Source organism: Malaclemys terrapin, chromosome 2 (assembly GCF_027887155.1).
Source record: "Malaclemys terrapin pileata isolate rMalTer1 chromosome 2, rMalTer1.hap1, whole genome shotgun sequence".
Lineage (NCBI taxonomy): Eukaryota > Metazoa > Chordata > Testudines > Emydidae > Malaclemys > Malaclemys terrapin.
In genome coordinates, this window is record NC_071506.1 from 9,952,861 (window position 1) to 9,980,848 (window position 27,988).

The 27,988-nt window shown below is 37.2% G+C and overlaps 1 protein-coding gene across 5 annotated transcripts in view; it reads left to right on the top strand.

The window, feature by feature from the left end:
• Positions 1 to 27,988, top strand: part of PTK2 (protein tyrosine kinase 2) — a 349,972-nt gene that overhangs the window by 250,829 nt on the left and 71,155 nt on the right. For 4 of the 5 annotated variants that reach the window (XM_054017938.1, XM_054017937.1, XM_054017936.1 and 1 more), the window contains 4 exons: positions 10,087 to 10,104; positions 14,984 to 15,040; positions 17,442 to 17,539; positions 22,195 to 22,279. In XM_054017938.1, coding sequence (XP_053873913.1) covers positions 10,087 to 10,104; positions 14,984 to 15,040; positions 17,442 to 17,539; positions 22,195 to 22,279 — 258 coding nt within the window. The remainder of the gene's footprint in view (positions 1 to 10,086; positions 10,105 to 14,983; positions 15,041 to 17,441; positions 17,540 to 22,194; positions 22,280 to 27,988) is intronic. The other variant, XM_054017935.1, reaches the window with a different exon arrangement.

The window sequence follows — 27,988 nt, forward strand, 5'->3', positions numbered from 1 at the left end:
GACACTGGGTAAGTTTCAGAAGACTGGAAGAAAGCTAATGTGCCAATATTTTAAAAAGATAAACAGAATGATGTGGGTCATTATAGGTCTGGCTTTGATCCCAGGCAAGATAACTGTGTGTCTGATGTGGCATTCAGTTAATAAAGAATTAAAGGAGGGTAATAATGCCTCAACCCATCAAAAAACCCATCAACATGGGTTTATAATAGATCTTGTCAAACTAAATTGATATCTTTTTTTGATGAGATTGCAAGTTTAGTTGATGAAGATAATGGTGTTGATGTAATAGACTTCTGTAAGGCTGTGGTACCATTGTTGTGCTGTGGTACCACACAACATTTTAATTAAAAAACTATAACAATATAAAATGAACATGGCACACATTAAATGGATTAAAAGCTGGGTAGCTGATAGTTCTCAAAATGTAATTGTTTTTCAAAACATTAAAGCAAAGGTACAATAAAAAGTCAACATACTACACGTATATTACTTATTCAGAATCAGGCTAATATTGGGAGAACCTAGCTAAAGATTCTGGTGTGCTGGCTGGGGAGCCCTCCTGCTCTGAGTACACAAGAAGGGTGACCAACTTTCTAAATACCTATCCTTTTTGGCAATTCTCTTGTGCACATACTGAATGTGAAAGCCTTTTTGTTACAAGAACAGTCTATATTTTACTATGCCACAATTCCATAAGAGGAAAAGTCAGATTTTTCTAATAATGTGAAATACAAAGTTTTGCTGCTAACAATAAAAGAAATTGTCATTCTGTTTAAAATATAGATCCTAAACTGGCACATTATGTAAGCAGGTCAAGGGATCACTTGGAAGCTGACATAAAATGAATCAGTAATTTATAAAAAAATTCTTTATGGTTATATGCAAATTGAAGATATATATTCCCTTTCTCATATAGAGATCCACTCATCCAGATCAATTTCTTTGTCCAAATCCCTCTCCCACCTTTTCATCTGGGTTGTTTTCTTATAATCATCCTTTTCAATCAAAATTATATGTATCTTAGAAATTAAACCTTTTGTTCCAACTTGCTCCTGGATCAGCTCGTCAGATGTGGTTAATGTCTAAATAGACATCCTTGTATCCAGATTTCACAATAAAACATTTGACTTATGCATGTTTAAAATATGGGATGTTTATATTATTTATATGATTACATAACTCTTGGTATAGCTTCAAATCAGGACCCAAGAACATCTGTCCAACCAAATTGAATAATGTCAGCTCTTACCCACAATGAATAGACGCTTTGGTATTTGCTAGAGATAAATTGCTGATTATTAATTAAAGTAACTAACAGAGAGGGCCTTGGTGACAGGAATTTTCAAAGCTGCTTGGTGATCTGGATGAATGGTTATTTTTTATTTTTGGTGCCCTACCTTTATTTTTAACTGAACAATCATGATGAATAGCTGTATTTTGGCTCCATTCTTGTTCAGATTTTATCCAGTGTTTGGATGGTCTAATCTGAACCGAGTTGATCACATCTTTTAACTGAGACGGAAAGCTAGTCCACTCCATTTTGTAGCCATACAGAGAACATTAGAATTCACCCTTTGTCTTTTATGTTTCCAAATGAATTTTAATAGCACATCATGCCATGTTTTTAATGTCATATCAGGGATACCAATAGGGATACACTGAAACAAAAATAACTTTGGTCAGAAATTCATATTTACGAAGGCTGTACGACTTAGCCAAGAAATTTAATATTTGTTCCATTCCTCAAAGTCTTTTATTATTTTATTCCACAGTGGAGGGTAATTTTCCTTAAAAAGCGTTCTATTTTTCTCCACAATATTCATTTCTAAATATTTTAAAGATTCCTTTACCCATTTAAATGTATGTAGCTGACAACTGTTTTGATCCTTTCAGGAATATTAATTCTTAAAATTTCAAGTTTATCATAATTTATTTTGAAACCTGATCTCTCTCCAGATTCCCAAGTCAATTGTTCTGTAATTTTTAATCAGGCTCTGGATCCTGCAAATATAACATGACGTTGTCAACATACAAATGTATTTTGTGTTCTAATCCAGAAAACGCTTTGATGCCCATAACCAAAGGGGCTGTTTCTCACGCATATTGCAAATGGCACCATTGCCAAAGCAAACCCTGACTCATACCCCTAGAAAAATTAAAAGAAGGAGATTGATGACCATTAACTAAAGCAGATCTCAGAGATGATTGTATAGAGCCAATATGCCCATAGAAAACTAATTTCCAAAACCAAATCTTACCCAAATTTGTCTGAGGTACTCCCAACTTCAGCCTGTTAAAGGCTTTCTCAGCATCCAAAGAAAGCAGCACACAGGAAGAATTACTAGAATTAATATTGTAGAGAAAATGCACACTTCTTCTGATATTTATCACATAGATGCCAGCAACGAACCCATATTGAGCAGGCGAATATATTTCGGCAAGATGAGACTCAATCTGTTTGTTAGCACCTTGGCATGAATTTTAGTATTCACATTAATTAAAGAAATAGGGTTGTACAATTGGTAAGATCTTTTCCTTCTTTAGGAAAGAACGTTTGCATCTTTACATGAATCCAGAGTCTCATTTCCCTGCTTTATGCCATTAAACAAGTCAGTTAAAGTAGGGACCAACTCCTGCTTTAGAGCTCTATAATACTTCCCAGAAAACCCATTGGGACCAGGAGCCTGATTAGATTTTAAATTCTTAATTATAACTTTAACTTCCTCTACAGCAGTTTGCCTATCAAGAGCTGCCACATCTTCCTCTGAGAACTGAGGTGGTTTCACTCTTCTCAAAAATCTGTTTATAAGTTCAGGATTTGGTTGCTCTGAAGCATACAAAGTATGGAAAAAGTTAGCAAATATTTCAGAGATCTGTTTGATGGCAGTTACTAAATCTCCCTATTTATTTCTAATCAAATCCTTTTTATTTTGTAACTTTCTGGCTAAAAGCCTACTAGCTTTATTGCCTGTATCATAATATTCAATATATCTAAGTATTTGTTCCACCTTACCAGTTTGTAACAGGTTAATCCTCCCTCTTTTCTCAGTTCTTTTCCTATACACTGTTTTAGATTCTGTAGATTTATGTCTGCCTTCCAAAACAGAAAGTTCTTTAACCAGAATGTTTTTCAAGAGCTTAATTCTTCTAAAGGCTAAGACACAAAATGAGTTACACCTAGCAAAGGACATAAAAGGCAATAAGAAGAGGTTCTTTAAATACATTAGAAGCAAGAGAAAGACAAAGGAAAATGTAGGTCTTGAACTTAGAGGGGAAGGAGAGCTAATAACTGATTACAGCAAGAATGATGAAGTGTTTAATCCCTGTTTTGCTTCAGTCTTCACTAAAAAGGTTAATTGTGAACAGATGCTTAACATAATTAATATTAACAACAAGGGGGAAGGAACGCAAGCCAAAATAGGGAAAAAACAAGGTAAAGAAAACATTTGATAAGTTAGATGTAATCAAGTTGGCAAGGCTTGATGAAATTCATCCTAAGGTACTTAAAGAACCAGCAACAATCAATCTTGGAAACGTTAGGAATTATCTTAGACAACTCATGGAGGACAGGTGAGGTCCCAGAGGACTGGAAAAGGGCAAACGTAGTAAATATCTTTAAAAAGGGGAATAAAAAGGACCTGAGGAATTACAGACCAGTCAGCCTAACTTAGACACCTGGAAAGATATTGGAACAAATTATTACACAATCAGTTTGTAAGCAACTACAGGATAATAGGGTTATAAGGAATAGCTAGCATGGATTTGTCAAAACAAATTCATACCAAACCAGCGTAATTTCTTTCTTTGACAGGGTTATTGGCTTGGTGGGTGAAGGAGAAGATGTGATATATCTTATTTCAGTAAGGCTTTTGACACAGTCCCACATGACATTTTCATAAGCAAACTAGGGTAATGTGCACTAGATGAAATTACTATAAATTGGGTCCACAAGTGGTAGAAATACTGTGCTCAAAGAGGAGTTATCAATGGTTTGCTGTCAAACTGGGAGGACATATCTAGTGCAGTCTTGCAGGGTCAGTCCTGGGTCCAGTACTATTCAATATTTGTATTAATGACTTGGAAAATGAAATGGAGAGTGTGCTTAAAAATTTGTGGGTGACACCAAGATGGGAGGCGTTGTAAGCACTTTGGAGGACAGGATTAGCATTCACAAATTGGAGAATTGGTTTGAAATCAATAAGATAAAAGTCAATAAAGACAGGTGTGAAGTACTTGACTTAGGAAAGAAAAATCATATACACGACTACAAAATGAGGAATAACTGGCTAGGTGGTAGTATTTCTGAAAAGGATTAGGGGTTACAGTGGATCACAAATTGAGTATGAGCCATGTGATGCAGTTGTAAAAAAGGCAAATATTCTGGAATGTATTAACAGGAGTATCCTCTGTAAGACATGGAAGGTAACTGTCCTGCTCTACTTGGCATCGGTGAGGCCTCAGCTGGAGTACTGGGCGGCACGCTTAAAGAAAGATGTAGACAAATTGGAGGGAGTCCAGAGGAGAGCAACAAAAATGATAAAATGTTTAGAAAACTTGACCTGTGAGGAAAGGTTAAAAAACTGTGTGTGTTTAGTCTTGAGAAAAGAAGTCTGAGGAGGGATCTGATAGTCTTCAAATGTGATAAGGGCTGCTGCAAAGAGGCATGTGATCACTTGTTCTCTATGTCCACCGGCGTTAGGAGAAGTAATGGGCTTAATCTGCAGTAAGAGAGATTTAGGTTAGATATTCAGAAAAACTTCCTATTTATAAGGGTAGCTAACCCTGGAATAGGCTTCCAAGGGTGGGTGTGAAATCCCTGTATACTAAATTATAGCTATAGTAATGTGAAGTATACTGGCTCCACAGAACTGTAATTACTATTGAATAGTAAAGACATAACAAAGTCTTTGCCAGTGAATGCCACATAAATGTTGAAAACTAAGGGTCTTATAAAAAAGTGAAGAAAATCCCTAAAGCTCCTTATGGGTCATCCCCAAAACTTAGCTCCAATCATCCATGTAGTCAAGAATAATAGGTGGACACTGAAAAGAAACAACATTGTATTTGGAAGCTTTACAAACATATCCCACCATCCTCTTTTTCTAGAAAGGAAAAATGATAGATTTCTAGTCAAATAGAAACATTAGCACAGGTATAACTATTTAATCACAAGCAGTGTTTCAACATATATATTGTTAAATACACATCTATCCATCTATATGAGAGGAGAAATGATCAGATAGGAAATTCAGAACAAAATACACCAAGAGCTTTAGTTTGGTCTTACTCAAATTGAGAGGGAAAAGCTAGACAAAAACATTCTTAACTACTGGTATTTTCAGCTGCTTGTCTCCATTAGGATCTTTTCCCAAGAGGATTTAGACACCAACACTTTGAGATTTTCTGTCTGCTGCTAATGTGCAGTATCTTTCGATCTCATATTAAAAAGGTTATATTAGCCTTCTTGCACACAAACTATGTTGCAGTGCAGTGAATTCTCTAAGTACTACTAGTAGGCATCATTCTTGATTTTTCAATGCTCTCCATTGTATACAAATCCAGCTGGCTCAGTGTTAGCACTATTAGCACTAGACACTGGAACTGCCTGAAGAACCATGCATGCATGTTTGTCTGTAGGAGTGGCAAAGAGGAGAATGGCCAAGAGGGTGAATTGGGAAAGAAGGGAGGACAAGAAGAGAGAGAGAACAGGGAGATCTGAGGATTAACTAGAGTAAGAGATACAGGAAAAGTAGATTGGCAAGAATACTCTGATAGCATCTTGATCACAGATGAAGTTGTACCATACTCCTGTAAATCAGGAATATCCTCTTCCTTCTTGTTCTTTCTAGGGTCCTTTGGAATAGTTATCTGTGGAATATAACATTTTCTTGAAGTCCTGGTTAGACCACAAGAATGAACTTTCAGTGGTTTGCCTAATCAGCAGAAACCTGTGATGAAATTATAGCATTGTAATGCAAAATGTGACTTTTAAATAGTATTTCATAGATTTCATGATCCAAATTACTTGTGAAAGAATCCTTTCTTTCTGCTCTTGTCTCCCCCCTCTGCTCCTCCCCATTCCATCACTCTCTTTGTTGCAGTGGGCTTACATCCCTCATCTGAATGGTCACATTTTGCACTGCTTGTAGTAATGTTGCAGTTTATGCCTAGAAGTGTTTGGATTTTTTGTTTGGATTTCTTTATTCTTTTGACAAATGTATTTATTAAGTACATTGCTTATATAAATTTCATATTGCTGAAAAAGTTTAAAAATAAAATGGTTTATTCCATGATAAATGGCATATACTTTCAATGAGTTAATTTTAGTGAGCTGCTCTTATCTAAACAGAGAAAGCACTCAATTCTGCTTTCACCCAGACGTAGAAGCTTTATGTGCACTCAGATAAAAGCTAAGAATGCATAGAAGTGTCAGCTTAGATGGTTGGAAGTTGATGTGGAATACTGGGAATAGCTCCAAGTGTTGTGTAAGTTCCTGAAAGTAGTTAGAACATAAAAACAAAATGACCAAATGAAAACCCACAAAATAAACCTTTAATCTTTCACCAGTTTTAATTTGATACCTGATCATAAAGGCAAAGCTTTGAATTGCAGTAATTTATATACAGTAAGCAAGTAATGGATTAAGTTTCTTTCTTCCCAAGTCACCAGTTTAAATCCGGACCAGGGTGGTGGTAATTGAAAGCCTTTTCCATCTGATTACTGTTTCATAGTTTATGTGAAACAGAATGGTGGTTTCACTCAAGTTCCTAGTGAACAGATGTTCACATATTAAAACCACCATCACAACTAGCTGAATTGTCTACAATCTCAGCAGAGAGGCCAAGGGTTGAACTCTCTCTCCACCTCCTACATATCTTGCATTGCCTCTGGCTACTGCATATGTGTTCTTCAGTTTCAGCCACAGGCCTTTGCATTCCTCTACCTTTTTATGATTCACTTAAAAAAATACTAATAGGATTACTTTTCCTTTAGCACATTTAATATTTTATAATGAATGTTAGTTAATTCTGATTGTTCATATTGATGACTTAGATGCAAACTCCCCTAGACTGTGAATAGTTGAAGACTGTTGTATGTTTTTAAAAAGGTGATTTCCCCTTCATCTCTAATATCTTGTATGCCATATATAATACTGATATCATGCTAATTTAGTCCGTAATCTACCCTTTCCTTAACTCTCCATGAGTTAAAAATATTGAAGATGATTGTTTTGCCTGTTTTTATTGAAAGATAAATATTAGAAGATGACATGGTATTTGCATTTGTTTATAATTACTCTTTCAGGCTTGTTATAATGGTATTTTTATTGTTATTCTTCAGGGTACAATATAAGGCTTACCAGCTTGTTCCATTTTTTTAATTAATTACCATCTCAGCAAAAAGTAGGTTGTGTATAATTTTGAGTCACCCATTCAATTTGTGGGTTTAAAACTGAACATGAGGCATCCAGATGCCAGTGATGGACATTATACAACAAATAATTTTGCACCCGATAAACCTGCCAACATTATGTGACTAAAAATTTGCATAAAATCACGCAAATTTGTATGAAGTGTTTCTGATAGTGTGGATGCTCGCTGACGAAAATCACAAACTCCGGTTAATTCTATGCCCTCCCACCTCAGCCTAGCCCCATATCTGCCTCATCAATTAATTCTGTGCTCCTCAGCTCCACATCATTTTTGTACCTCTGGCCCACATTATCTGCCCCGTGATTGGCACACCTGTGCTGTTCCTCCACCTCTCTAGGTTCTTTTTCCTCACAGCTCTGTCCCCAAGTCTGGGGGATATAGCACTGGCACGTGTTCTTGATCTTCCCATCTTGTTTCCCATGCTTAGAGTTGCTGAGGGAGAGGCAAGGGGAAGCATGGAGGGAGCAGCTGAGAGGAACCAACTCATTACAAGAAGGGGGCGGGGGGAGCAGAGCAATCCCGAGCTGCTGGGATTCCTCCTTTTTTGAGTTCCCCTTTGTGATAATGGTACTGGCGCCTCCCTCTTCCCATCCGCTCCTCAAAACTTCTATTAACTCCTAAGGAGAGGAAAAGAGCTCCTCTAGCCATATGCAGCAGGTCTGATTGGTTTCTCCTCCTCAGGAGATGGGAGAATAAGTAAGGGTAATCAGAGGGGGTTTCCTCACAGACCCGAGATATGCCGGGTCTGACTTCATAGAGGGGGATCACTCCAATAATTGATTTCACAGGAAAATACATTCCAGTGTTGTTTTGGGGTGAGTGTTTTTCATGTTTGATGTATCTGTGTTGTGTGAAATGTTTGTTTTTGTTTGATCATCTTCTTGTAAGATTCCAAGAAACTGATTCTGTCCTTATTAGAAGAGTGGCTGCCATTAAAAAGTTAGAATTTGCCAACAGTTACCACATCATAGCAGAGCTTATGATGCGGATTTAATAAATTTAATTAAATATCAGAGAGCCAGTTTTTCATGTGCTTGATAATGATTGGCAAATGTTGACTTTTTAATAGATTCTGCCATAAATCACTTTAGCAAAAGTGAAACAAAAAGAATAAATAATTTATTTCTAAGGTGAGGAATCCACCGTAAAATAGTAAATATAGTTTATAGTTTTAGATTCAAATATACATCTTGCAATGTAGAATTGTAATATAAATCTTTTGCTTTTACATTCACACTTACAGGAGTGCTCTTAAGTTTCTGTTTTCTTTTGTTTCCAAATAATTTGTTTCTGTTTTTCTCTTTCCTTTTCTTGCTTCTTTGTAAAGGAGTCAGTCACTGTCAGCATAAAGTAAAGAAAGCTAGGCGCTTTCTCCCTTTCGTCTTCTGTTCACATGAGCCACCACCTAAGGGTACTGCACTGCTCTTTGTACAGGCTGCCTTATTAACCCAAAACTGAATATACTAACTCTGTTACTGTTTGTTTACAATTTTACTCCAGCCTCAGGTAAACAGAGTTCCAAGAATAATCACATTAAATTTCTGCTGTCCCCTACAATTGGATCTTCAGTGAGATGTGTCATATACTTGATACTATTTTTATAGGAGAGTTTGTTCTGTCATATGTGACTGTGGCAAATGATTTAGTAATTTTAATTGTACAGTTGTGCAGCCACAAAATCCCTCAGCTTCCTTCTTTCAGTGGTAAACTTGGATTGCATTCTTGGACCCCTGATACAGCATGCAAATGAATGAAATAGGATGGCAGCAATAAATGTAATTTAAGATCACATACTGAGTGAACACAGTGATGCTGGCTGCTGTGTACTCATCCAGTGTTGTCTGGACAGTTTGGGCTGTGTGGGGAAAGGGAAAATGGATGTAATAATATGTGCATTAATTTTACAACAGAAATGTGCATTTTTAATTTTAATTTTATTTGTAATTAATGCTTAAAATGCATCACCTTCTGGTGTGGATATTTGGTATGTCCCAGGGCCTACGGCTAAATCCATAATATCAGTGTTAATTTGAATAAGTGCCCTATGGACTTGTTCCATTTGTCATTATTTAAAACACAGTTTCATATAACTATAGTTTGTTCAATAAAACGAATATTAAGTTATTCCATATCTTGTCAGTGTCTAAGCAATAGCATAATAATACATCCAATATGAAAGAGGTAGCACCAATTCTAAGTATCTGAAGGCATAACTGGATGTACAAAGCTTTAGTGGCCAGATCCTCGGCTGGTGTAAATCAAAGTTTCGCTCATCTAGCCTAGGAGCTTTATCTTGGTAATGGAAGCGTCAAAATCAAAAATTGACACTTTGTAACAAAATGCACTGAATTAACTGGTCCCTCTCCTAAATTCAATTGTTGTACTTCACGCAACAGTCACTAGCCTACATTTCATTGTATGCACTGAAAAGTTTAAATATTCCTCTGTATCTTAAGTTTTAGGGGAAATGTCTTAAATTCCACTACCTTTCTGGTTTCTCTTGAGCTAAGTGTATAAGATAACTGCAATTTTGCTATATTCTTGGTTTATTCATGATTTTAATAGTATATTCCCTCCCCCCCCCCCTTCTCTCTCTGTCCCTTCTCTCTCCCTTTTGTTTTTCTCTCTCCTTGCATGCTACCTGGATCTGCAGATGAAATTAGTGGGGACGGTAATATGTGTTTTCTAGTCTATGTCTTACTAACATGCGATATGCGGCCCTTATATACATATACAACTAATGTGCATTTCAGTGATCAATTTTTATACAGATCATAGTATGAAAAAACCCAACATGCATTAGAGATCAGCTGGTATAGTACAAATATTGCACTTTATAAAACAGTCTGACTGGTATTATCTGCTAGGCTGGGACTGAATAAGGAAAAATTTTCAAACACTGTATGCAGTGGGTTTTGTACCATTTTATCAATCATGTTATCAAGTATGAATTGCATGTGATTGCAGTGAGACTTTTGGCATGGAGCAGAGGAAGTGTGTGGGCTTTTCAAAAGTGTTCCTTCGTTTTGATGAAGATAACAGGCATACTGTAGACAAAATGAATTAAGTAACTTTTCTTCAATGAGTAACGTCAATAGACATGACACAACTGGTAAATGATTCCATCAGGTGATGCTTTCACTTCAAAGGCATGGTAACATCAAAGTCCTCTGCTGTCCGTTGGTCATATGCCAAGAGTGAAGAGAAGTTGTGCAAAACAGAGAAATTTAGGCCAGGTCTACACTAACCCCCTAATTCGAACTAAGGTACGCAACTTCAGCTACGTGAATAAGGTAGCTGAAGGTCGAAGTACCTTAGTTCGAACTTACCTCGGTCCACACGCGGCAGGCAGGCTCCTCCGTGGTACTCCTCTCGTCTAGCTGGAGTACCGCAGTCGACGGCGAGCACTTCCGGGTTCGACTTATCGCGTCCAGACAAGACGCGATAAGTCGAACCTGGAAGTTGGATCGCTCGCCGCCGAACTACCGGGTAAGTGTAGACCTACCCTTAGATTGAGCATATGAAATGTTTGGCAGGTTTTAGGCGTGAAACCACTAAGGTAATGGCAGAATCTTTACAGTTATTCTTTAGATGCTGGAAATTGTAATAATAACTTTATACCTAAAATACACTGTCCTGTGTTTTCAAAAACGAGTAGTGATTTTGGGTACCTCACTGTATGGATGTCCACCTTGACACACTATTAAAGAAGCCTAATTTTCCATAAAGTTTTGAGCAGCCACACTCTGCAAATAAGTCCCCTTTAAGCAGTCTCAGATTGGACATCCAAAATCATTACTTATTTTTGAAAATTTAGGGTCACTTACATAATACTGTTAAGAAATCAGACTTCCATCAAGTCAATAGTTCATATAACATAATTAGGAAATGAATAACTGTGTGACCTCAAATAAGTATCAACAAGAGTATGAAAAGTGAAAAAAATTAGAAATAAAAGGTAATGGCACTCTGCTGTCCTCTCATTAAAATGTTCAGGAAGTGTTAACCAACTTTTGCCTAGTTCTTTTGGATATAAATCATAGTAAGGTAGCACCACTTAATTTTTCTCTCTGCCCTTAGAAACTTGTTGGTTTAGTGAGGGCTGTTGGCCTAACAACATTTGGTCATATTTCTCTTATAAACTCAGATGTTATACAGCTGTTCATCCCTTACATGCTAACCTTACTAATCTTTTACTGTGGGTATATGTATGTTTCATTTCATGTTCTATGTTAAAGGCAATAATAAATATTTGAAAATACTCTGAAAGGGGACAGTGTCGCAGAACATTTCAGAGAGAACATGAATCTAGTGTATGAAACTGCTGTGATGGACACAGTTTCCTGAGACAGGTTTTTCTAGAGCCTAATAAAAAAAAATTCAGGATTAGCAAGTAAAACTCTACATAGATATCCCTATTTTAACAATCTTATGTTTTCCTGAAAGAGACTTGTATGCGTTGTGTAATGTGAATGACTCATGGGTTGGCTGTGTATATTTCTTCTATAGAAGTGAGAAAGTGCAGAGCTGTTTCTGAGGTTGAGCTGTTTTTGAGGCACTAGCCCTGTTTAATCCCTTATTTCTCTACACTGTCAGGGGCATCAAAAATTGTGTGATAGGAAATTCTATCTTTGGGGACCAGGTCACTATCGTAGATTTTAAGGGCTGAAGAGACCATTAGAATCATATAGTCTGAGCACCTGTATAACAGAGTGCAAAGAACCTCATCCAGTAACTTCTGCAGCAAGCCCATAGCTTTGTTTGAGCCATAGCTTGCCTTTTACAAAGGTGTCCCGTCTTGACTTAAAGACTGCAATTGATATATTAGTCTGAGCCATTTGAAGACTGATGGCCACCAATACCCCTGGACCAGATTTTAACAAGAATGATGAAGGTTCCCGCTGACTTCCAAAAGAAGTGCTGAAGACTGGGACAAACCTTTTACTATACCTGTATTTTCTGTACCCTTTAAGCTCTGTCAGCTGTGTAGCAAGAAATTTGGTCAAACTCCTGAAGACTCACTTTTCGTAATTATTTACATATATTTAGTGCATGTTGGACTCGTTGAGACTATTTCCAGTTCAACTTGGACAATGCATCGGAATCCTGTAAAGTGACCACCTGCGGCATCCTGGCTAATATGTCTTCATTACACACTTCCTGATTGAACCTTGATCATTAGTCTGTAGCAAGAAAGGAACTGATGTTGAGCACCTCAACTGCTCCCAGCTTCTGTTGTTGTCTTTTATTCTATTAAAAGAAAGTAGCTATTCTTGCTTTTTGAACCCTTTATCATATTTTATAAGTATCACTCCGTATTTTAATGTGGTGGTGCATTTCCAACTACCAGTGGGACACCGGTCCCAAAGCACAGGATTTATTTAATTCCTCTTGAAGAAATTTTTAAAACCACAGTAAACTCAAGTCATTCTTCTTGTCCCTTATCCATTCTATGGTATCTTCTCAAGTAACAGCAGATACAGTAGCTGTCATCAAACAGAAATATTTATCCTGACAAGCTAAAATGATCTCACCATGTTATTGCAAGAAAACAGAATGACATGTCACAATACATCAACATTATAGGAAGTTAAATGTTTCTTTTCCAATGGATGCTAATTCATTAGATCCGCATTTCTCAAACCAAGGCTTGTGTCCTGGAGAAGGATCAGATCGGTAGCGGGGGAGAAGTAAATGAGCCAAGAGAAAATGGATAAATTAATCTTTCTTTCCTCTGGTGCATGTTTTCAGTTTACACTCAGCAAACTCTTTCACCATCCATCAAATATTCAACACATGATACTGTTTTGTGGAGTCCTGAGTGGAAGTGACCCATCAAGAAAAAAAAAATTAATGGAATTCCCCTGCCAATATGCTTTATTTTTCTAGAATACAATATATTTCAAGCAGAAAATCACTCTCTTACAAATGCCTTCATCTGGTAAACCCTGAATACTTGGGCTAAGATTAGAGCAGGGGGTTGGATTAGATGACCTCCTGAGGTCCCTTCCAACCTGATATTCTATGATTAGGGCACCTGAGGAAGTGGGCCTGATTTTCAAAGGTGTTGAGCATGCAGCAGCTCCCATTAATATCATTAGAAGTTGTTGGATGCTTAGTACCTTTGAAAATCAGGCCATTTATTTAGGTGCCTAAATATGAATTCAGGAGACTAACTTGAGATGCCTTACTTTTGAAAATCTGGACCCTTTTGTGTATATTTAGGCCAGGGCCATTATGCCAGAGCTTTAGAAATCTTACAGGCATACTTGACCTGCTTTTGTGGGTTAAATTTATGGTCCATGGGAGAATTAAGTGACCAGTTGTTAGGGAAATGAGCACTTGAGTAACTACTTTCTCACCGAAGGTGCTTTGGGGCAGGGAATGTATCTCCTTGTAACCTAGATTAGAACATTTTGGGAATTACTGTTACATAAACAGGCTTACCAGAATTAAATTTTTATTTTGTATAATTTTGACAGATAACATCGATGGTTATTTTTAAACATTTTTTCTATGTTTATAGATTTAAATTTTCACAATTGCACAAAATTATGGGTTTCAAGCATTTTTTTATTTTTATAGATTTACATTTTCACAGTTGCAGGAAATTGGAAGGAGGGATCAGACAATAATTATTTAATGACAGTAGATGCTGACATTCAAAAAGTGCAAGCTTTATAAATGTTAAAACACAAAATTGTCAACATCACCGGTCAAAATATACAAAGCAAAATATCCTTAAGCAAAATTTTAATAAGTTCTTAAGTGGCATTTTTCTTACTTCGCCTATCTGTAAATTTTGGTTATTATCCATGGGAATAATTTTACCCTAGTTGGAGTATGTATGGTGAAATCAATGTTTACCAACATTTATTATAAAAATTTAATCCTTCCAAACCCATATATAAACAAGTGCTTAAACAAGGAAAGAAAAGTACTGTCAATTTTCTTAAACTATCAGCTTTCTAAGAACTGACACTTTGTTAGAAATTTTCTATTAATGAGATACTGTTTCTCACCAACAAACTTGGAGAATAACATCTGGCCAGTTGTTGAAGTGAATTTCCAGAAAACTATGTAAACTTAGATTAACAGGGAAATAACCGTTACAAAGAGAGAGTACCAGCTCCAGGGATTTTTCTGCCCTGCACAAACTGGAAGATCTACATATCTCAGTACCTACAGACAGTCACAATGGTTTTATATTGAAGAAAATCACTATTAATGATATTGAGAGGAATTATTTATTAAAAAGTCTTGAGTTTAGACTAGTTGATCTGAATTATAGAGTTAATAAATTAAAAAATGCGTTCTCCTTTTATTCCCACAGAAACAAGTATGTGTACTGAAACATATTGGACAATAAAGTCATCGTAATTTCTGTGCATGAGCAGATTTTAGTCATGCTATCTTAAATGCATTTTCACAGTGGTTTAAAGTGGGTTGTTAAGTACATAGTAACTTTTATTTGTGGGAGGTGGGTTAAAGATTTTTTAAAAATCGTTAGCTTGTCTTTTTCCCGAAATTCTCCGATTCCTCCTTTACAGAAACAGATGACTATGCAGAGATTATAGATGAAGAAGATACTTACACAATGCCCTCAAGTAAGTACACTAGTTAACTTTGGAATTTTCCTACTTGACTGAAAAGCTTCTTAGATTGAGGAAGCACTAAATTGCATTTCAAAGCCTCACAAAGAAAATGTTCTTTATGTGAGATTATGTTCTGAGGCCTCATGAATTCTGCAGCCCTTCAAGATCAGTCTCTAAAGCAAAGGTAAACAAATTCTATGATATATTTTACTGTACTCAATTGTATTACAGTAAAATTCCATCTCATACCAAAACACAGTATTTTAAATTGTGTTGATGACATGAAGGAAAACACATAGCTCTTGTGAACCTATGTCTTCAAAGGCAAAAGGCTAATACACCATCTGCTGAAATTATTTTGTGCCATTGTCGGAAATTGGAAGGCTAGTGTTAACTACCCTAAAAAGAAAATCTGGTGTTAAAAGTTCTGGCTGCAATTTATGTTGGGATTGGCTGTGTAATTTTTTATCACTTGCTAACCTGTAATAGAATAGTAACTGGTACATTGAAGTGAGAGTTTTCTACACTTCCATCATGCCTGTAGCTAAGGAGTGGGATGATGGGCGGAAAACCCAGTCACATAGTTAAATTCATATCCATGTTAAACTCAGGAATGCTTAATGTGTTCAAGGGTATGATTTACTTAAGACTTCTGCAGTCCTGGTTTCTTGTCACAGCGGAGGGACATTTCATTCACCACTTAGGCATTCAGAATAGAGCATTGGTTTGTTGCTGAGGGAATTGTCTGGCAACAAGAAAACATTATGTTTCTTGAAAGTGAATAGTACAGTTTGAGTAGTGTACAGTAAATCACTGCATTAATCTATTTTAAAATAGTACCCAGGATCACAGAGAAATAGGACAAATGCTATATTTTATTCAGTGTAAAAATGGATATTACATATGAATAATCGTGCAGTACTTACTTAGATGAGAACTTTAACCTGTGGGTTCCTACAAGGTGCTTAGCACTTTGATCTAATGAAGCAAAACACTAAAACATACCTTTAACCCTAAGCATGTGAGAAGTCCAATTCAAGTCATGTGCTTACGTGCGTCATTGGATTGGGCCAGAGTGCTCAGCCTCTTGCAAGTTTGAGCCCTGCTTCAATAAATTGCAGGATCAGGCCTATGATTTGTGTTAGTATAAACATAAAATCACTTGGGTAAATTATCGTTTTGGCTAAGCTAACTTTTTCATCTTTTTAAATATTATGAAATATTTGTCCAAATGTCTTGTTAATTTTAAGAAGATATTTCTAAGTGAGTGTTTGATTTTTCTCTTAAATGCACTGCAGAAAGCTATGGAATAGATGAAGGTAACAGGAGCTCCTTTAACCATCTCTGTGTGCTTGCAGTTTTGGAAATGATGTGGAGTTTTTCAGTTTAAAGTTGTTTACTTTCATTTAGTAAGCATTGTGTTAATTGGTTTAATTGTGTTTCTATAGTTAAACCAATTCTTTGGTTAGCTTTGGAATTTTAAAGAGGAAAATGCAATATTTTAAAAATAAATGAAAAAGGCATTGGTTGCTTTCATTTCCAGCTAGCTGATGTAATTTCTGTAGCGCTAATAATGCTATAAAATTATCAGGCATGAGGCCTATGCTGGATTAGAATCAGTTGTTTTCCCCTGGAGATGATGACAGCAGTAGAAAGTCACACTATGTGTGTTTCCACTGTTCCTGAAATAGTATTTTTTCAGTGATTGCCAGAAATTAAATTACCAACTAAATAATTCACCTGGAACTGAATAAATTTGATTGCTGAACTAGTGAGCTATTTCTTGTCTTGGGTCTACATAGTCTACTAAAGACCAAAGCTAATAAAATTGTATAAATCACAAACATTTTATGTCAATTTTGTACCAGTTCTACACAGCTGGAAGTGTGATACAGTCAGAGTTTTACACTTATTCATTTTACTTTTTCTAGTCATCTGCTTACATTTTTTTCCCCTGCAGCCACCTCTTTAAAAATACTCCTGGCTCATTTGATGGTTCAGAGATCTAAAATATCATATAGTGGAATCCTCTTAAACATACGGCTTTAGGTTGTAGTTAATTAATTCCATATTACCCTAGGCTATTTGTGTTTCTTTCCTTATCCCTTTAAAAGCTATAATTAATTAAGAAGGATTTAATTATATTTATTGCATTGAAATAAATATTGCATAGTAATTAATTTAGTAAGTCAGATTTCACTGTCTTATACAGGGCTTTCATGCAAACAATTGTTTAAGAGGATTCCACTGAGTATACAGTTTTTGTCTAGGTTGCCGTCCAGCAAATTTAAATCTTAGTTATTCATATGTCAGGCATTGGAGTGGGTTACTTTGAGTTTGGCGTCTTGTGGATTATTTCATTTGAATGCTTTTCATCAATAGTTTGAGGTTTAAATCAATTGTATTATTACAGCCAGGGATTATGAGATTCAGCGGGAGAGAATTGAACTGGGACGCTGTATCGGTGAAGGACAATTTGGAGATGTACATCAAGGAGTTTACATGAGTCCAGTAAGTATCATTTTTAATATGAACATATATTTTCAGAAAATCTTTTAGAAACCTGATAAGTCTTATCTGTGATCCACCTAAGTGAACTAATGCTGATTGATAGTGGCTTGATGTAATAGTATTTATAAGACGTATAGCACGTATGTAACGCTTTATATATTTAAAAATTGCTGGAAAAACATTAATCCCCATAGTGCCCCTGTGAAGAAGCTACTCTAGGTACTATTATTCCCATTTTACAGATGGGAATACTGAGGCAAAGTAGACTTGCCCAGGCCCACCACACAAATCATTGATTGAGCCAGGATTAGAAATGATGGTTTTTTACTCTACCTTTTGCTATTTCTTCTTCATCTGGATGATATCTCAGCATGCTTAGGTTGTCTTGTTTCAGTGTCTTAATGGAAACTGAGCTCTCCTGAAGACTGAGCTTCAGTTGTGGGTGCTGAGCTCTCTTGAAATATCTGACTCTAGTCTGTGATATTACTCTTTTACTAGTGAAGATACTTAACTACATAGTGAGATTTTCTGTTGATAATGTTAGATCAGAGGTGGGCAAACCATGGCCCATGGGCCACATCTGGCCCACGGGACCCTCCTGCCCGGCCCAGGAGGCTAGCCTCCGCCTGCTCCCCTGTTCTCCCTCCTCCCCCACAGCCTCAGCTCACTCCGCTGCTGACGCAATGCTCTGGGCGGCGGAGCTGTGAGCTCCTGGGGCAGCATAGCTGCAGAGCCTGGCCTGACCTGCTGCTCAGTGCTGTGCGGTGGCGACGGCGTGGCTGGCTCCAGCTGGGCAGTGCGGCTGTAGCGCCGTCAGCCACTGGTGCTCCAGGCAGTGTGGTAAGGGGGCAGGTTGGATAGAGGGCATGGGAGTTCAGGGTGGTGGTCAGGGGGCAGGGATGTGGATAAGGGTCGGGGCAGTCAGAGGGCGGGGAACAAGGAGGTTGAATGGGGGCAGAGGTCCTGTCAGGAATAAGAGGAGGGGTTGGATGGGGTGGCGGGGGGGCAATCAGGGGTTCCGGGGACGGTCAGGGGACAGGGAGCAGGGGGTGGTGGATGGGGCAGAGGTCCCGGGGGGGGAGGCAGATGAGGGGGAAGATGGAGAGGGCAGGCCATGACTCCCTTCCCTAACCAGCCCTCCATACAATTTCCAAAACTCAATGTGGCCCTCAGGCCAAAAAGTTTGCCCGCCCCTGTGTTAGATGGTCTAGAACCCAAGTTTTAACTGTGTAACAAGCTGGTGGTCTGCCTAGATCTTGGTAAACAAGTATCCACTGTATGCAACCACTCTCACAGCTGGTTTTAATTGCCCCCCCCCCCCCCCACTCCTCCTTTTTCCCAATCTCAGCAAAGAGTCTAATGATTAAGGCCCCAATCCTGGAATTTACAATGCATTGGCAGATTGTTGTGCCCACATGGAGCTCCATTGAAGTCAGTGGGGCTCTGCATTGGCAAAGCAGTTGACCTACACATTGTAAATTGCAGGATCAGGGCCTAGAAGATACGGCACTGTCACTCCTAGAGTGCCCTTCCAGTTTAGGCTTCAGGCATGGCTTTGCATCTCCAGGCTCTCCTTTGTCACAAGTCTGGCAGCTTTTATCAGCACTAAATGTACACTTGTACAAAGGAATGTCTTAATCAAATTACACCTCTTCCTCGATATAACGCTGTCCTCAGGAGCCAAAAAATCTTACCGCGTTACAGGTGAAACCGCGTTATAGCGAACTTGCTTTGATCCGCCAGAGTGGGCAGCCCCGCCCCTCCCCCCCCCAACCCCCGGAGCACTGCTTTACCGCGTTATATCCAAATTCATATTATATCGGGTCGCATTATATTGAGGTAGAGGTGTATTACTTGTAGCTTTTTTTTCAAAAGATACATAGTAATTTTGTCCCTGATCCAGCAATGCACTTTTAAGCAGATGCTTAAAGTTAAGCACATGAGTAGTCCAGCTGATGTCAGTGAGACTAATGTACTTAAAATTAAGCACAGGCTTAAGTGTTTTGCTAGTTTAGGGTCATCAAGACTAAAAGGGCACATTTTTGAGGATCTGAAAATAAGTAAAAAATTAATTTAATGGAAGTAAGTGAGAGAGATTTCTAAAAAGTATTTTTTCTGATTGATTACAAAATTTATAGAAAAGCTCCTGTAACCGGTTAAAATGTCTTATGATCTGATTCTGCACCCCTTTTTGTCTTCTACAAATTCAATGAAAGATTAGTCTGAAAAATTACTGTTAAAAGTGATATCGTTAGAATGCCATATCTTGGAATCTGAAAAACAAGCTGATTTATTCCCAGTAGTTACTAAATTGCACTCAAAGAATCTTTAATTCTATTAACTGTACAAAGTCATAAAAGAATCCAGCTCACCATTCACTCTTACAGAATGTCACTTTTACATTAAACATTCATAAGATAGGTAACAGTTGGTAATCACTAGCAGCCTTTGTTGCTAAAGGCTGAATGGAAAATACGTGTATAGGACCTTACATTTTAGGGGTAGGAATTGAGGCCAATCAGAACAAACTTGAAGGACTTAAATCATCATATCATATAAAAAGCTATTTGTTTTTCATTAGTCAGGATCATTAGCCTTGTATTATAATGGCAGATTTAGCACAGTCATCCGTATCCTTAATATCCTCTCTCCCTCCACCTCACCCAAAATCTGTTCATAACCAATTTAATTTTTTTCTCTTTATTTAACTCATCCTATGACAGTCCCTACTACATTTATCTTGCACATTACCTGGAAATTCTTGCTAGCTACAAAGACTTAAACTACTTCACTCAACAATAAAACTGATTACTATAAAATGTATAACAATAGAAATCTCCAAAATACCCTCCTTAGAAATCATACTTATGTCAGAATAGAATAAAATCATCTAGATTTACAGTTAATTATACCCTAAAATATTATAGCTAAGACCATCAATTATTCAGAGTACTAGTCAATGACTGTGTTTGAGTGTGAGAAAAATAGATCCATAAAATCAACTTTTAAAATGACATGGGGTATTTTTGTGTTTAAAATGTATTTGTTTCTCTCTCTGTGTCCTTCTTAGAATTTTAATATAGTTTCATCACGGGGATTGAAAGGGAGCAAGATTAAGAAGCAGATGCTGTGAGTGACCCAGAAAATAGATATTAAAATTGTTTAAACCCAAGAAGTATAATCTTTCCTCTATCCCAGTAACATTTGTATGTAAAAATAGAAATAATAATAGGAACAGAATGAACACACACAAGGATTAATAATCCTGTGAGGTGCCCAGCATCCTCAGCTCAATTTACCTCAGAGAGAGGTAAGGAGCTCAACTCCATAATCCAGAACATGATGTTCCCTGGCTATCTAAGTAGCATTTTTGAGCAAAAAAGAATTTTTAATCTCATCTCTGCAAATAGTGCATAGTTCTATCATTTAGGCCCTGGTCATGTGAACACTTAATACAGATAGTAAAATTAAAGCATGTCGGTTGTCAGTGAACTAAATGGGACAACTCATGTGAGTTGCATGTTTGCAGGACCCGGGCTTTTGTATTGGGACATGCTAAATTAATTGTATTGGCTCAGATATCATCATCAAGATACACTTCCATTGTAGCAGTAGTTATTGTGATGTGGAAGAGCTGTTGTTTTGAGAATGCTGTAAAACCACAAGTAAATGAATGTTACTATCTTGTTTTGAAGATTACCTATTCAGTTAATTTGGATTTAAACGAATATTTCAAAATAATATTTTTCAATGGAAATGAAGCTTGAACATCCTAAAGCTTTTTTGAACAGAAAAACTGATGCGCCCTCTGTGTGCAGTCTGCAACCTGTAAAAAGAGCATTTATAAAACATACTATAGAAAAAGAAAATTAAAGATGATGTCTTAGCCCAGGAGGCCTCCTTCAGGCTGTATCAACAATATTCTCATTTTTCTACACCCAGAGGAGGAACGATTGGCTGCTATATCTTGTTTATTTCTGATTTTGAATATAGATGATGTACAAAAAAAATCTTTAAAATATCTGTTTTAACTGGTGGGCAGGCTATTTCATAAAATATTCACTTAACTCATAAGCTAAGAAAGAATGTTAAATAGAAACATTTAATTACTGTGCATCCTATTAATGATGTGGTTATTATTAAAGGCTTGAGTCAGTCAAAATTACATTCAGCTTCCCCTGTGCAGAAGCCCACAAGAGTGTGAAATCCCCAGAAAATCCTTTGTAATGCTTTTCATAGGCTTCTTCATTGCACAAGCCAAATACATTTTTAAAGTTGGAAGCAATTCGTTTCCTCTGCATCACTTAACATTGTGCTTTTCAACAATTTTAGAAAATGCATACCAAGGTTCAGATGATCTGGTCATCTGTTTTTAGAATTATCTATTATTGTAAATTAGAAGTAATACTTTCAGACTGATCAAGTTTAACTTGATGTTCTAGGTGTAAACATGTAATGTAAAATGTATTGGTTATAAATGTTTAATCTTTTATATTTTTATTAATTCATGAACACTTTCATGTTCCCAGTGTATTTTTAACTAAATATTGTGCTTAGCTAAGTGTCTGTTACTGTCTCTTAAAATACATACTGTAGTTGAAGAAGTGCATTTGTGATTGGCTTCATTTTTATTATTTGAAATTTCGCTCTTGCAGGAAAATCCAGCCATGGCTGTTGCAATCAAAACATGTAAAAACTGCACTTCAGACAGTGTGAGAGAGAAATTCTTACAAGAAGCCTGTAAGTTACAAAACATTTCCTTTGGTCTAACTTTTGGAAACAGTCCTTTAAAACACTTTATTTCTTTATGGGTTTCTCTTTCTTGAAGTCCGTTTAGCTTTTTGTGCCACATACTAGTGATATACTTTTAAATATTTTATTAATACATACGAGCTTGGTCCTGTCCTTTGATATGCGGCATACAGCTCTGCTTAGATCTTAAAAATCAGCCATTTTGCTTATGCATACACATGAAGTATTTGATTTTCCAAATTAAATGGTGCCGCGTGACACATTTAAGACTTCAGGAAAGAGACCTTCTTGGAAAGTTAAGTGAGACTTAATTCCCCATATCCTCCTTTCCCCATTAGATATTACAAAACCCTAACCTATTGCAATGTGTCATAACACTTCTAGAGGGACGGGTCTTCCTGTTTGATAGTAAGATTGCTAAGACTTTATGCCATAAGAAGGGATTTGTTAGATTGTTTGGGAGAGAGCAGGGGCCTACATTTTGAATATTTGGAGCAAGAATTTCATAATGACCTGAACTCACCATGTTAATAAAACCGGCATTTATGCATACAGAGGAAGGCCTTGCAGAACTTTGTGAGTGTGTTAGAAAATGTATCCATAAAAGTTCGACTGAATATTCATAATTGGGTGGGGAGGGGCAGGTGGGGTTAACCTCCAAAAAGAATTCCAAAGAGATTTTCTTTCCTTAACATCCTGTTTTGTAAAATAAATTGACATTACAGGCCATAGAACTGTCTTGTTTCACGTTCTTCTTGTTTGTTGCTATTGTACGCCTGTGAGATCAGGTAAAATCACTGTATTGCATCAATATATTGATTAAGGCCAAAGGTAAGAGGGCATTCCTGTTCCATGTCAGTCACCTTTTTTTTTTAATTCTCTGTACAAAATTGCTATGTTCAATGCTAAAGATTTATTCCTTTTTGAGTGCAAGGTTTTTTAATTAAAAAACATGGTATGTATCTAGCTGTGTGCTCCTTTTTAGTCACTTTAGGAAATTCAGGTATTGTTCACAGTACTTACTAAGCAAACAAAGAGAAGGTTGTTGAAACATAGTAGTTTGATGCTTCCTAACAATACAGAAAATAATGTTTTATGTATGAGAGCGCTTCTGTTTGCATCTTAAATATGGCAAATCAGAAAAGGCCATATAGTAAACAGATGAGCATTGGTTTTTTAGTAGAAACCTAGAAAAGATTCTTTCCTGAAAGAAGGAAAAGATCAGCCTGTGTTAGGTCATTTTATCCATCCCGTGGCCCATGCAGCATGGCTCCCACAGTACATGCTCGACACAGTCTAGTTCTAAGTGATTTGCTTTCCATCCTTTTCCCTAGTTGACTATTTCACAGTGACCCCATCCTTCTTTCATTTTCTATGTTCTAACTTTCCTTACCCTGTCCCTTCTTCTCAACCTCTCACTCTCATCAGGTTAAGAATATAACATAAGAACGGCCATACTGGGTCAGACCAAAGGTCCATCTATCCCAGTATCCTGTCTTCCGACAGTGGCCAATGCCAGGTGCCCCAGAGGGAATGAACAGAACAGGTAATCATCAAGTGATCCATCCCCTGTCACCCATTCCCAGCTTCTGGCAGACAGAGACTATTAGCCAGGATCGGGAGGGATGGTGTCCCTAGTTACTTCCTGACCCATGACAAGAATCCTTTGGGTCTCCCCTATCATTTAAAAAAAAAGAAAGAAGGAAAAAGCAAGAAAGAAAAACACCCTTGGTCCCGCCTCCTGCTCAAACTGTCTCCCAATCTCCTTTCTTTCTACACCTTGTTCCCAGATTCATTAAACATGCTGTCTATAATAGAGGTCTGGAGTTCCTTTCCTTCAATTCGCTTCTTGACCCTCTTCAATCTGGCTTCCATCTTCTACACCCCACTAAAACTGTTTTTCCTAAAGTCTCTAACAATTTCTTGTTAATCAGATATTGGGCCCATACTCTATCCTTATCCTCTGAACCTTTCAGACGTTTTTTTGTATTGTTGACCACTTCCTACATCTTGATATTTTGGCTTCTGTTGGCTTTTGTGGTTCTGTGCTCTCATGATTCTCTTTTGAGCTTTCTGAACCATCTTTTAGTGTCTTGTTTGGTGAGTCATCCTCCTCCCCGCTCCCATTTTCTGTGTGTGTCTTTCAAGGCTCCATTCTTTGCCTCTGTTCTTCTCTCTCTACAGTGGCTTTGACTACTGTTTTTGTGCTGATGACTCATAATTCTACCTTTCTATTGATGAGCTAGCTTACTCCCTCCCTTCAATCTAGTATTTCACCCTGTCGTTCTGACTTTTCATTGTGGATGTCCAATCATCTTAAACTCAACATTTCCAAAACTGAGCTCTTGATTTTTTTTCCCTCACGCCTTTTCTTCTTCCCTTTTTTCCCTCACCAGTGATGATATCATCTTACCAATCATACAATAATTTGTATGATACAAATACAACCGACCATAATTTGGATGTCATCTTTGACCCTGTCCTCTGTCTGGACCCACGTATTCGGACCCTTTCAAGATCTTTCCACTTTTTCCTACACGTCTCTAAAATCCAGCCTTTTTCCTTTCTGTCCAGACAGTCAAAATTCTCATCAAAGCCCTCATCATTTCATGTCTTGGCTAGCGTAAAATCCTCCTTTCTGACCTTGACTTTTGCAACCTTGGCCCTGTAAAGTCTATTCAGATTACTGCTGCCAAGATAATCTTCTTGGCTTACTGCTCTGACCACATCAGCTCCCTCTTGAATCCCTTCACCAGCTCTCCCTTCACCTCCACATAAATACAAGCTTCTTGTCTTTACTTTTAAGGCCCTTCACAGTGTAAACGCTTGCTACCTAGCTTATCTGTTAACCCATTGCAATGTTGACGTGCACCGCCTCTCTGCCAGCATTCCTAGCCTTGAACATACTATCCCATCTGCATAGGAAAATATTCTCAGTAAATATCCATACAGACTCTTCCTTAGCCTTCCTTAGATCCTTTATTAAGACTGTCTTCTGCTGTGAGATAATGCATATACACCCAAGTTGTTGATCATGGATAGGCTGGTGACAAGCTATTATTATTCCTCTTTCCCTTTCTTTTTCTGTTTCCTTATTTCCTATCTCTACTCTGCCCCAGTTAAAAAAAAAAAAAAAAAAACCTATAATCTCATGTAACGAACAAAGCCGGGCCAATTCCTCACCATACTAATTTGTTTGTGAGTTTGCTGGTATCCCCATCCATTCCCTTTCATTTGTTTATGTCTTCAGATTGTTAGCACTCTGGAGTAGGGATTGACTCCTTTCCATCAGAGGGTCCTGTGGCATCTTTAAGACTAACAGAAGTATTGGGAACATAAGCTTTCGCGGATAAGAACCTCACTTCTTCAGATGCAAGTCCTGCAAGAAGTGAGGTTCTTACCCACGAAAGCTTATGCTCCCAATACTTCTGTTAGTCTTAAAGGTGCCACAGGACCCTCTGTTGCTTTTTACAGATTCAGACTAACACGGCTACCCCTCTGATACTTGACTCCTTTCCATGTTACTACAGTGTCCAGCACAGTGGGCTCAACTGGACCCACTGGGCACTACCATAATTTTAATACTTACAATAATAATAATAATAATTTACAGGTGACAGAGCTGTGTGTCTGGTTTATGTTGCTTCAAATGTTTCTGATTTTGATTCAGAACCTGTGGGGTTTGGGTTTTGTTTTTTGAGGGGCGGGGGCTTGTTTGGGTTTTTTATGCTGATACAAAAGTGATAGTGCAGGTGCTTTAACGTGAAAAATGACCCAATGAAAAATTATTGCAGGGAAGAAAATGTTTTTTTAAGATCTACATCTCTATCTTCAGTAGCTTTTTTTGTTGATGTCTTAAACTCATCTCTTTATTTCACAAAGCTGCATGTTAACATTAACACATCTGTATACAATTAAATTGCATGTTGCCACTTCAGCTGACAGTTTTTAAGAGGGCTTTTTCCATCTTCCACTTGCTATAATGAATAGTTTCTTCCTCCAAAATATTCATTCTTTTCAGATGCTAGTGATTAGGGAATCTTGTCTTTAGAAAATCATCTCCAGGACAGAAAATTGGATAAAAAAATATACTAATGTGAGAACTAGGTAGTACACTGATACAATAACTTTGCTTCTCTGGAACTGGGAGATTCAATCAAGCAAAATCAATTTGATTTAATTCCTAGAGTACATTTGTCACCAGAAAAAAAGTCTGTAGTATTTAAAACTGCCAAGACCCTATCAGACAAAATAATGAATTATTATTTTTAGCAGTAACTTCATTTTAAGGGAACCTCTCTGGTCAATTTAAGCTGCTTTCCTGCTTCATAATCAAATCAATACAATGTATTCCACATTAATAAATCTGATTTTTTTTAAAACTGCTTTGGCTGTGATTATCACAAGAGCACTCTGAAGCTTTCAAGATCATGGTGCAATCTGTTCCCAAAGAAATAAATTGTATTTACTAATAGTTAAGACTGGAAGTGAATTTCAGTGAAGTCCAGGTAACTTTGTCCCCTCCTTCAAACCACCAAAAAAGACACTTAGTTTGCAAAAATTGTCTATTTCAAAAAAGCCTGGAAGTGAATAGTTAAGGGAAGGGATCCGGCCACAAATGCAATGTAATCCTTTATTATCCATTATCATCCAACTCGACTTACCCTACTAAACCAACCTCTACTTATACCTTTGCTTTGTTCTGTGAGAGAAGTATGCTGCTGTATGTATACTGTTAATTTCCTATATTGTTTAATAAATGTATTGTAAAGTTTCAAAGGGAATATAATCACAGGGCACCTTGTTATGTCTAAGTTCTATAAGTTTTCTCACAGGGGGGTGCAATACTGAATTATTAACTAGACAATTCTTATGAATATAATAGGGATGGTTATTGTGAAATGTGTTAATTACATGACAGCAGTGTGGAGGCTGAGAAGACTCTCCTGGACTAATGAGACTATGGGTACAAAAATACTTCATTTTTGCAGCATTAATCTGCTGTTAGAAGCCAGAAGTATAGAGGTTTTTTTTTTTTTTTTTTTTGGCCCATATTATGTAAACTAAAGTAGGCCGTTTAATTTGAGGGAAGAATATACATTTCTGTTGAGCCACCACAACAGTATGAGCTGCAAAGATAAAGGAAACATAATTTTAAGATATATTTTAGGAAGCTTGCTGTGTGTCACGAGATCAAACCTAATCAAAAGGCTGATGTTTTTGCTTCAGCTAGCAAATATTATCTCCCCCATTGCATTAGTAAATACGGTGTACAACTATTACATGAAAGGTATCGTTATTGCACTGCTGGGAGTAAAAATAAGTTAATTATGCCCATAGCAAATAAAATCTGATGTAAACCAAATCATTACATGAGATTTTCTATGGGTATCATATAACATTGAAATTCATTTTATATGGTTATTGAATTATACATTTTACTTTTCCCTTTGCTTTCTAACAAATAAGAAATGTGCAATTGAACTATTCATAAATTGTTCTTCAACGAGTATTGTCCCTGTTGGTGCTTCACATTAGGTGCACATGCACCCCTATGCCTTAGAGATTTTTGGTAGCAGTGCCTGTTCTCCCCATGCATGCACCCTACACATCCTTGTGCCCCGTAGCAAGGCTATATAGGGCTGCGTGGGCACACCACCATCACATCGTTCTCAACCACCTTTGGCCAGAGATGAA